Consider the following 11,367-nt stretch of genomic DNA (forward strand, 5'->3'; position numbering starts at 1 on the left):
TTTCAAATCCAGCCTGCCTAAATTCTAACATTTCTTCACCCCTCTGCCTTCTCCAGATACCCATCTCTCCTTTAGATTTTCTTTTTTCAGTATCATTTTGCTTCTTCAAAGTATGATATTTGAGAATCATCCTTCTTTCCTCTTTATTGTCTCTTATTTCTTCTTCATTCATATCTAGCTTCAGCAGACTTTCCCTTGCCTGTATCTCTCTCATTTATTCCTTCCTTTCCAATCCCATAACTATAATTCTCCTACATTTTATGTTTGACAGTATGTACCATGGCCAGTCTCTGGTGTCCCCTTGACTTTGTTTTCTCTCCCTTTCAATCCAATCTTCACATTCATGCCTTGTGAATTTCCCTGTTCAATTTTTAAAGGGGTATAACTTCCTTCCAGAATTTTCTAAGTCTCCTGCTAACGTATTTTAAAATACCTCACTTCCACAAGGGCTGGCATCTGCCCCAGCCAGTGTTCTGCCTTGGCACTTTAAATGCCAAGGTCTTTCTCTCCAACTTTGCTCATAATTTTTTTCTCTACCAAGGATTACTCAGTCCCCAAACTTGTGTAAGTCTTAACTAGCCCTCAAAGTGCAGTTCAAGTTCCATCCCCTCCTGAAGGCTGCCTCTGTGATGGCTCACTCTGCAGGTCTGTGAACCTTAGCGCTGTTACCGCTCTCTCACAGTCGGCACAGCTGCTTCTCATTGTTCTCTTGCATGAAAACGAACATTCTTTTATACCACAAGACTGTGCCACTGGCTTCAAAGTAAAAACCAAATCTAGAGGTCTCATTCCGCCTAGCACAGAATTGGAGTTCAGTGTTTATCCAATAAAGGGATGAACGAATTAACGAATGCCTGTTCTGGCACTAAGACTTGAGCTGTGGAGAAATCCCTAATCTAATGAACTTGGGGCAGGCAGTTGCCCCTTGGTGCATGTCCTAAGTCAAACAGAAAACCAAATGTGGATGTCAAAATTTAGTCTGAGAGATCTGTGGTCGACAATTTCCCCTATGTAGAATTTCCCTTCTTGGTTTTCACAATGTGCAGAGGGTGGAGGGTGGAAAACTTTCACTGCATTAGACTATGTTGGATTGGGCAAATTTCTGCATTCTTAAGCTAGTGGTAGTTCCTGTCACTGACCCCATATTGTGCTGTCCCCAACAAGAGACTACAGAGTTCCAATAGTGACCTAAATCAAATCCCTTATGATTATACAGTGGAAGTGACAAGTACATTCAAGGGATTAGATCCTATATAGACACAGCTCCTGAAGAACTATGGACAGAGGTTTGTAACATTGTACAGGGGGCGGTGACCAAAATCATCCCCAAGAAAAAGAAAAGCAAAAAAGGCAAATGGTTGTCTGAGGAGGCCTTACATATAGCTGAGAAAAGAAGAGAAGTAAAAGGCAAAGGTGAAAAGGAAAGATATATCCATCTGAATGCAAATTTCCAAAGAATAGCAAGGAGAGATAAGAAAGCCTTCCTAGGTGAGCAATGCAAAGAAATAGAAACAATAGAATGGGAAAGACTAGAGATCTCTTCAAGAAAATTAGAGATACCAAGGGAACACTTCATGCAAAGATGGGCACAATAAAGGACAGAAGTGGTGTGGACCTAACAGAAGCAGAAGAGATTAAGAAGAAGTGGCAAGAATACAGATAAGAACTATACAAAAAAGATCTTCGTGACCCAGATAATCATGATGGTGTGATCACTCACCTAGACTCAGACATCCCGGAGTGGGAAGTTAAGTGGACCTTTAGGAAGCATCACTACAAACAAAGCTAGTGGAGGGCATGGAATTTCAGCTGAGCTATTTCAAATCCTAGAATATGATGCTGTTAAAGTGCTATATTCAATATGTCAGCAAATTTGGAAAAGTCAGCAGTGGCCACAGGACAAGAAAAGGTCAGTTTACATTCTAGTACCAAAGAACGGCAACACCAAAGAATGTTCAAACTACTGCACAATTGCACTCATTTTACATGCTAGTAAGGTAATGCTCAAAATCCTTCAAGCTAGGCTTCAACTGAGAACTTCCGGATGTACCAGCTGGATTTAGAAAAGGCAGAGGAACCAGAGATCAAATTGCCAACATTCATTGGATCATAGAAAAAAACAAAAGAATTCCAGAAAAATATCTATTTCTGCTTCTTTGACTACGCTAAAGCCTTTGACTGTGTGGATCACAACAAACTGTGGAAAATTCTTAAAAGAGATGGGGATACCAGACCATCTTACCTGCCTCCTGAGAAACCTGTATGTAGGTCAGGAAGCAACAGTTAGAACCACACATGGAACAAGGGACTGGTTCCAAATTGGGAAAACAGTATGTCAAGAGTATGTATATTGTCACCCTGCTTATTTAATTTCTATGAAGAGTACATCACGCGAAATGCCGGACTGGCTGAAGCACAAGCTGGAATCAAGATTTCCAGGAAAAATATCAACAACCTCAGATATGCAGATGATACCACCCTAATAGCAGAAAATGAAGAGGAAGTAAAGAGCCACCTGATGAAGGTGAAAAAGGAGAGTGAAAAAGCTGGCTTAAAACTCAACATTCTGAAAAATAAGATTATGGCATCTGGTCCCATCACTTCATGGCAAATAAGTGGGGAGGCAATGGAAACAGTGAGAGACTATTTTTTTGGGCTCCAAAATCACCATGGACGGTGACTGCAGCCATGAAATTAAAAGACTCTTGATCCTTGGAAGAAAAGCTCTGACAAACCTAGACAGCGTATTAAAAAGCAGAGACATCACTTTGCTGGCAAAGGAACAGATAGGCAAAGGTACGGTTTTTCCAATATTCATGCAAGGATGTGAGAGTTGGACCATAAGGAAGGCTGAGCACTGAAGAACTGATGCTTTTGAACTGTGCTGGAGAACAGTCTTGAGAGTCCCTTGGACTCTAAGGAGATCAAATCAGTCAATCCTAAAGGAAATCAACCCTGAATATTCATTGGAAGGACTGATGCTGAAGTTGAAGCTCCAATACTTTGGCCACCAGATCCAAAGAACCAATTCACTGGAAAAGACCCTGATGCTGGGAAAGATTGAGGGCAGGAGGCGAAGGGGAGAGATGGTTGGATGGCATCACCAATGGACCATCACTCAATGGACATGAGTTTGGCTGAACTCAGGGAGATGATGAAGGACAGGAAAGCCTGGCCTGCTGCAGTCCATGGGGTTGCAAAGAATGGGAAACAACTGAGCGGCTGAGCAACAACAGATTGAAACGACGTCCAGGTTTTTTTGCCCAGTACACACAGACACCTTAATAAAGGTCCAGCATAAAAGCTGTTTTAGAGAGCAAGGGATGATAATCAGTTGTAGGGCCCTATAGCTCTGGGGTTAGAGCACTGGTTTTGTAAACCAGGGGTCACGAGTTCAAATCTTGCTGGGGCCTACTGGGCAATCCTTTCACTCTTTTTATTTTTTATTTTTTTTAACTTTTATTTTTTATTTTTTTTTTTAGTTTTTAATTTTAAAATCTTTAATTCTTACATGTGTTCCCAAACATGAACCCCCCCTCCCACCTCCCTCCCCCAAACATCTCTGTGGGTCATCCCCATGCACCAGCCCCAAGCATGCTGTATCCTGCATCAGACATAGACTGGCGATTCAATTCTTACATGATAGTATACATGTTAGAATGCCATTCTCCCAAATCATCCCACCCTCTCCCTCTGAGTCCAAAAGTCTGTTATAGACAGCTGTGTCTTTTTTCCTGTCTTGCATACAGGGTCGTCATTGCCATCTTTCTAAATTCCATATATATGTGTTAGTACACTGTATTGGTGTTTTTCTTTCTGGCTTACTTCACTCTGTATAATCGGCTCCAGTTTCATCCATCTCATCAGAACTTTCACTCTTTTTAAAATCTCCTTCACCAGCTACCCACCTCTCTCGCGAAACTTGAACTCCAGCGGAAATTCCGCTAATTATAATTTCCCGCCAGTTTCCAGATGTCCCAAATAAACACCCGAGCAGAACAGTTACTTTTAGCTTCCAGTAGTAGGGGGCAAGGGCTGCTTTGCCGCCCTGATTGTGGTAGTCTGTTACAAACTGTGGCAAGTGCTGCCAAGGCTCCGAGGACGCCCTGGCTTTGCGGGACCACAGCAAGAGCCGTGGGGGCGGCCCGTGCCGCGGCGGGACACAAGGGCGGTGAGCAGTGAAGCCTTACACCCGCTCTGAGCAGGTCTGGAGTCCTGCTCCAAGTCCTCTCCCCAGCGTCCACTGTCGCGATTAAGCGTTTGGGAGAATATAGGCTGTCCGACAAGGTTCCATGTTTCACTGGGTTTTCGAACACTTCAGTATCTCAGCAGGAAAATCAGGGTCGAGACTCGTGTCACTAAATTTATTATTGACTCAAAGAATCTGTGACTACCTCTTTGAAAACCTTAAAATAGTTTCTCCAAGAGTCAATTCTCATAGTAACCCTGGGCTTAGCCATGTGTTATACGTCACAGCCTCTCCCTCCGCTAGTCTGTGGACGTGTAAGCGGAAGGGAGAAGCAGCTCACTTGTGCAAACGCTCCTGGATCTTGGAGGCGAGCATGGGAAGTGAGGAAAAGGGAGGCCCAGGCCAGAGCTTTAAGACCGGCCCTTTTGGGCTCGCAGTTGCGCGATCAGAATTGTGTGTTACACCACCTCAGCCCTTAGTTTTCCAATGCCCGGGTGTCTGCTCCCACTTTAGACACACATCGTCAGGCCAGGAGGCCCAGGGCAGGGCGTTAAGTGAAGACAACAGACCAGCAGATCGCCACGGCTTGGGGCGGCCTCGAGATCCACAGGCTCTAGGTACGCCAGGGAAAAGCTCACAGGTTAGGCCTGCTTGAAAGCCCCTCTCTGAAGCAGGAAAATCCAGCTCTAGAGGGGTTGTCCGTACAAGTGTGGATGAAGGACTTTCTCCTAAAATGGTCGGCTATCCACACATTGGCAACTAGTAGGCTATTGTGCCAGAACCTCTGTTTATCAATGTTCTCAATAGAAAATTCTAAGTAGTTCACACTGGTGCTTCCTTCGATAGCTCAGCTGGTAGAGCGGAGGACTGTAGTACTTTCGAGTATGGACAACCTTACGTTGCTGATTCAATTCCAGCTCGAAGGAAAAGAATATTTGGGGGGTTGCAACCATTTGGTGAGGCTTGCTCTCCAATTTCTCACATCGTTTTAAGTGTTCTAGGGTATTTTTCTCCAGACCTTACCCCTTTACAAAGATGGTTTTGTTATCTCGAAAACGGTCCTGTTGGGTACGGTTTTCAGAAAAGGGGAAGTGAGCACTAACTCTTCCAACCATCTGAAGAACTTGTGAGTTTGATGGTCTAACTGAATTTAGGTTGCCGTCTGAGGTTCAAAAAAGCTCTGTTCTGTGCAAATTTTCCCACGTTCTGAACTGTTTTACAAAAGATGTACACTGATCGAACATGCGGTAGCTGGAGCTGGTTATGTGTGCGGGGTCAAACCGCCTGGCTTACTGGACTCTTGCCAGCAGACGCCTGGGAGAGGCAGCCTTGCTCCCTGGAGCAGGGGCCAGGATCCTGCGGTCTGCGGCCACCTCAGCCCGTGTCCTCTTGGCCAGTGAGCGTCGGGCTTGGACCTCCAAGCTCGGACCTCCAAGCTCAACCTCAGCCCAGTCAGAAAACCACCAGTTCCGCCTAGAACGGGGGTTGCTCTGAGGCCTGCTTTGGAGGCGGGTCCTGGCGGGAAGCGCCTCGTGGAAGTGGGGCGCTGTCCCAACTACAAAAAGCCTCGCACCCCGACCCTTCTCCACCTCTCTGCATCTTCTCCCGACTCGACGTTGTCGTTGCAGGGAAGAAGAAGCGGGTGAGAAAAACTTCTGTTTCCACCGTCTTGCCCATTTCTGCAGACTTGTTCTGAGGCCGAGGTAGGCTCACACTCCCGCTCCTTCATCTCCTCCTCTCCTCCTTTTTTGGTAGCTTTATCCGGGAATTTGGGCGAGGGAGTCCCTTTTCAGCAGAGACAGTACGGAGCTCTGTGGGGAGGCGTTTGCGGACTGGAGGGGCTGAGGAATGGGAAGGAAGGTAAACGTTCCATTCTTCTACAGTTAGGGGTCCCACTTTCCTGTGCTTAGCCTCTCTGTCGTGTCCAACTCTGCGACCCCACGGACTGTGACCCACCCCGCTCCTCTGACTGGGATTCTCCAGGCAAGAATACTGGAGTGGGTTGCCTTGCCCTCTTCCAGCCCACATTCCTACTCCGCTGCTTATTGTCTGCAGCTGAGTAGAGCCGCCAGCATGAAACGCCTGTTGCCTAGAACATAGGCTGTAAGCGTGACCGCAGAATTGGTGAACCGAAGGGAAATCCGAGGAGGGCTACACTTCCTCAGGAAAACAGGATGATCGCCAGATTTACGAACCATAACTTGTCAAGATTTTGCAACCATAACTGACATTTGGGAACTCGTGTTTTCCTTTCCTCTATCTTCTCCCCCTTAACCCACCTTCAGCCTGAGTTGTGAAATTCTTTGAGACACTTCGCCAGCAACCTCTTATCTAAACTTTCTTAGTGGAACCTTGGGATCCTCAACTTTCTTACTCTGTGACAGCACACCAAATGATAAGGACACAGGCTTATTTAGGAGGGGCAGTAAAAGCGATTTTCAACAGTGTTTGGGGGCCTGGGGAAATCTCAAGTGAGCTGTAGGGGAGCAGAATTTGCCACCCCAAAATGTCTCTTTGGCATATTATTTTAACTTGGTTGTTTTCTAAAAAACAGTAGACAAGGAGAAAATCCTGAAAACCTAGTAGGAGTTACCTTTTTGTAACAAGAAATATTTACATTTATAAGGGAAACCTCCATTTGTAAGAATGTCTCCCTTGCTGTACCCAGAAGAAGATGATGACCAAATCTCTACAAACTCTTGCCAACTGGAGAAGGCAAAGACTTAAGTTGCGTAACAACCCTACTTTTGTTTATCGTGCTTTTCCTGGTAATTTTCCATAACTGACCCTCCCCACCCTCAACATCCTCTTTTGAGCCAAACTAGTTTGGCTTGGGAAAATCATTCTAGAAAAAGAGGAATGGCTCTGGCTATTGTTAAAAGAGCAGATGTGAGTGTATAAGCAGTCAAAGCTAAGAGGTTCACCCAGTTACTGTTAGAAGCATTTGCCAGTGTGATTCATAAACTAGACGGCTGAGAAAGTGGACCCCAGCAGGCTGGTGAAATCCCTCTTTAGTGTTTACTGAATCTGTATTTGAGCAAACAGTCTTTGTCAGCTATTCTCAGAACACACTGAAATACCTGGGAAAGAGCTGCTGCTGCTGCTAAGTCACTTCAGTCGTGTCCAACTCTGTGCGACCCCATAGATGGCAGCCCACCAGGCTCCCCTGTCCCTGGGATTCTCCAGGCAAGAACACTGGAGTGGGTTGCCATTTCCTTCTCCAATTGGGAAAGAGCAAATGGGCACAAAACCCAGAATCTGTTGAAAACTGAATGTTTCATGTCTGTTTTTATTTGGAAATATAGGTAGGCCAGTAGGACTTTGTCCCCATTCTCCCTCAGTCAATAGTGTTTTCTGCTTCCTGGAGGTAGAAGAGTGATCCTTATTTCCATGTGGGCTTCATCCTCCTTTAACCATTGACTTCTGTTACTAAAGAAGTTTCACACTTCTAGACCTAAAATCTTTTGTTATGAAGGAATTGGTAGATTAATCTCTTCCCTCCATCACCTGCTTTTATAATTAGCCTTGCGGACAGAACTAAACCTATGTGCTCTGTCTGAACGGAAAAGTACACTAGCACTAAGTCCGTAGAAGGAGAACCCGGGCTTCCTGTGTCTTTGTGCAGGGAAACTATTGGTTTGAAGGAGAGAGTGAAAAGCATTTCAAAATAAGGGGATGGCTTTAAGTTCAAGCTGTCGGAACATTTTTTAAATATACGAGCATGTTTTCAGTTGGCAGTGCAATTGCTTCCCATCTGTTGAAGGTAAGGTAAGTGAAGTCACTCAGTCGTGTCCAACTCTTTGCGACCCCATGAACTGTAGCCCACCAGGCTCCCCCATCCATGGGATTTTCCAGGCAAGAGTACTGGAGTGGATTGTCATTTCCCTCTCCAGGGGAATCTTGCCAACACAGGGATCGAACCGGGTCTCACACATTGCAGGCAGACGCCTTGCGGTTTGAGCCACCATGGCGCTTCCCATTTGTTGAAGTTACTGACAAAAAGATATAGCATTCATTAATCATAGATTATGGGTAGTCCTTCAGTATTCAACAGGAATTAGTTCCAGGACTTGCCAAGGAACCTAAACCCGATGCTCAAGCCCCTTATATAAAATGGCATAGTATTTGTACTAATATATAATCTTCACACATCCTCCCTATACTTTAAATGATCTCTGCTGCTGCTAAGTCACGTCAGTCGTGTCCGACTCTGTGCAACCCCACAGACGGCAGCCCACCAGGCTCCCCCATCCCTGGGATTCTCCAGGCAAGAACACTGGAGTGGGTTGCCATTTCCTTCTCCAATGCATGAAAGTGAAAAGTGAAAGTGAAGTCACTAAGTCGTGTCCGACTCTTAGCAACCCCATGGACTGCAGCCCACCAGGCTCCTCCATCCATGGATTTTCCAGGCAAGAGTACTGGAGTGGGGTGCCATTGCCTTCTCCTAAATGATCTCTAGATTACTTATAATACTTAATACAATGTAAATACTATGTAAACAGTTGCTGGGACACAGTGAATTAAAATTTTTGCTTTTTAGAACTCTCTAGAATTTTTTTCAAATATTTTCAGTCCATAGTTGGTTGAGTCTGAGGATGGGGAACCTGTGGATATGGAAGGTTAACTGTAGCTTCTCATTGTAGGTATTTTGAGTAAGCATTTCAGTTCAGTTGCTCGGTTGTGTCCGACTCTTTGAGACCCCATGGACTGCAGCACACCAGGCTTCCCTGTGCGTCACCAATTCCTGAAGCTTACTCAAACTCATATCCATCGTGTTGGTGATGCCATCCAGCCATCTCATCCTCTGTCATCCCCTTCTCCTCCTGCCTTCAATCTTTCCCAGATTCAGGGTCTTTTCAAACGAGTCAGTTCTTCCCATCAGGTGGCTAAAGTATTAGAGTTTCAGCTTCAGCATCAGTCCTTCCAAAGAATATTCAAGCCTGATTTCCTTTAGGATGGACTGGTTTGACGTCCTTGCAGTCCAAGGGACCCTCAAGAATCTTCTCCAACACTACAGTTCAAAAGGATCAATTCTTTGGCACTCAATTTTCTTTATAGTCCAAGTCTCACATCCATACATGACTACTGGAGAAACCATACCCTTGACTGGATGGACCTTTGTTGGCAAAGTAATGTCTCTGCTTTTGAATATGCTATCTAGGTTGGTCATAACTTTTCTTCCAAGGAGTAAGCATCTTTTAATTTCATGGCTGCAGTCACCATCTGCAGTGATTTTGGAGCCCCAGAAAATAAAGTCTGACACTGTTTCCACTGTTTCCCCATCTATTTCCCATGAAGTGATGGGACCGGATGCCATGATCTTCATTTTCTGAATGTTGAGCTTTAAGCCAACTTTTTCACTCTCCTCTTTCACTTTCATCAAGAGGCTTTTAGTTCCTCTTCACTTTCTGCTATAAGGGTGGTATCATCTGCATATTTGAGGTTATTGATACTTCTCCCGGCAATCTTGATTCCAGCTTGTGTTTCTTCTAGTCCAGCGTTTCTCATGATGTACTCTGCATATAAGTTAAATAAGCAAGGTGACAATATACAGCCTTGATGTACTCCTTTTCTTATTTGAAACCAGTCTGTTGTTCCATGTCCAGTTCTAACTGTTGCTTCCTGATCTGCATACAGATTTCTCAAGTAAAGGTTGTCTTACCTCAAATTCCTCCTCACTGGGCTTTAGTTTCTTAAAAATTGTGAGACTCAAGTGGGAAAGAAGATGGTTTAAAAAAAAAAGAGCTTAAATCTTAAAAGGCAGAGTAAAAATCTGAATGGTTATAAGCAATAATTTCTCTCTTATTGTTTCTACTGCTATGATCTATTTTCTTTCTCCTTGCACAGAAAAGATGGGGCCACATCTTCTGGGACGTTCTTCTCTTCTGTTACTGCTGCTGGGAATGTGGTGGTCAGTACGTCCACTTTGTGCTGTGCCACGAGGTCTCACAAAGGCTCGCTGGTTTGAAATTCAGCACATACTCCCAAGTCCTCTCCAATGCAACACGGCAATGCGTGGTGTCAATAACTACACTCGGCATTGTAAACCTACAAACACCTTTCTGAACAGCTCCTTCCAAGATGTGACTGCTGTCTGTAATTTGCCCAACATCACCTGTAAGGATAACGTAACGATGAACTGTCACCAGAGTTCAAACCGTGTCAACCTGACTCAGTGCAATCTCACTGCGGGAAGCTATCCTAACTGCAGCTACAGTAACAACGTCCAATATAAGTTCTTCATTGTCGCCTGTGACCCTCGTCAGAAGACCGACCCCCCTTATCCTTTGGTTCCTGTACACTTAGATAAGGTTGTTTAAAGATCACTTTGCTTCTTGCTCAGCACAAATTCTCTTATGATCTCCTCTGATTTTCTTGTCTTTTATTGATTTTCCTGGTTCCCATAGAAGGTAAAAGGAGAGTATTGGAAAAATTAGAGTGATGAGGATACCAGACCAGAGTTGGAACAACAACAACAAAAAGTCAGATTCTTTTCTGCTTTGGAGCTCTGTGTTTTGAAGGAAGGTAGTAGATAAAAGGGTAAAGGAGGGTCCAGACCGCCATATTTTTAACCTTAGGAATTTGGCCAACGCTTGCTGTATTGTGTTCAGAGCAATAAAACCATTTTTCGTTGCATTATAATGAGTGTGTGTATAAGTATGTTTGAGATCCCTTTCATGTCATTGCCAGCCTGGAGCTATCTAGGCCTGCATTTGCCAACATTCTAAGAACTACTTTGGCTCTAGGCAAACTTTGAGGTTATTTAGCAACCTGGGGCCTCTGCCATGTCCCTCTTCCTTGTGTTTCTGGGATTAAAGAGCAAGAAAATTCAACATGCCTTCATACTCTGCTCATAGCTTTACTTATTCTCCTGAAATAATTGTCTGTGTTTGTTGGAGGTGGCACTGATACAGAGTGCTAACGGCATTTCATACACAGGTTCTAACACTGGTAACTGAGGCACCCTAGATCTTAACTATTTATTTCTATATTTAATCAGATAATGTTTTAAATATAAATAGTTGAAGGGGCCTTCCCTGGTGGTACAGAGGATACGTGTTCAATCCTTGGTTCGGGAATATTCCACATGCCAAAGAGCAACTCACCCCATGCACCCCAACTACCGAAGCCCCTGTGCCTAGAGCCTGTGCTACTAAACCAGAGAAGCCCCTGCAACG

At 44.6% G+C, this 11,367-nt stretch overlaps 1 protein-coding gene across 1 annotated transcript; it reads left to right on the forward strand.

Annotated features, from left to right (window-relative positions):
- The first annotated feature begins 5,776 nt into the window (after window positions 1–5,776).
- Window positions 5,777–10,831, forward strand: LOC101116991 (ribonuclease K6-like). Its single transcript, XM_004010395.5, has 2 exons — window positions 5,777–5,892; window positions 10,037–10,831. Exon 2 carries the CDS (start codon window positions 10,042–10,044, stop codon window positions 10,507–10,509), a length of 468 nt encoding a protein of 155 aa, XP_004010444.2. The 5' UTR covers window positions 5,777–5,892; window positions 10,037–10,041; the 3' UTR covers window positions 10,510–10,831.
- The last annotated feature ends 536 nt before the right edge of the window (window positions 10,832–11,367 follow it).

The sequence above is a fragment of the Ovis aries genome, chromosome 7, assembly GCF_016772045.2.
Source record: "Ovis aries strain OAR_USU_Benz2616 breed Rambouillet chromosome 7, ARS-UI_Ramb_v3.0, whole genome shotgun sequence".
In the NCBI taxonomy this organism is placed as follows: domain Eukaryota; kingdom Metazoa; phylum Chordata; class Mammalia; order Artiodactyla; family Bovidae; genus Ovis; species Ovis aries.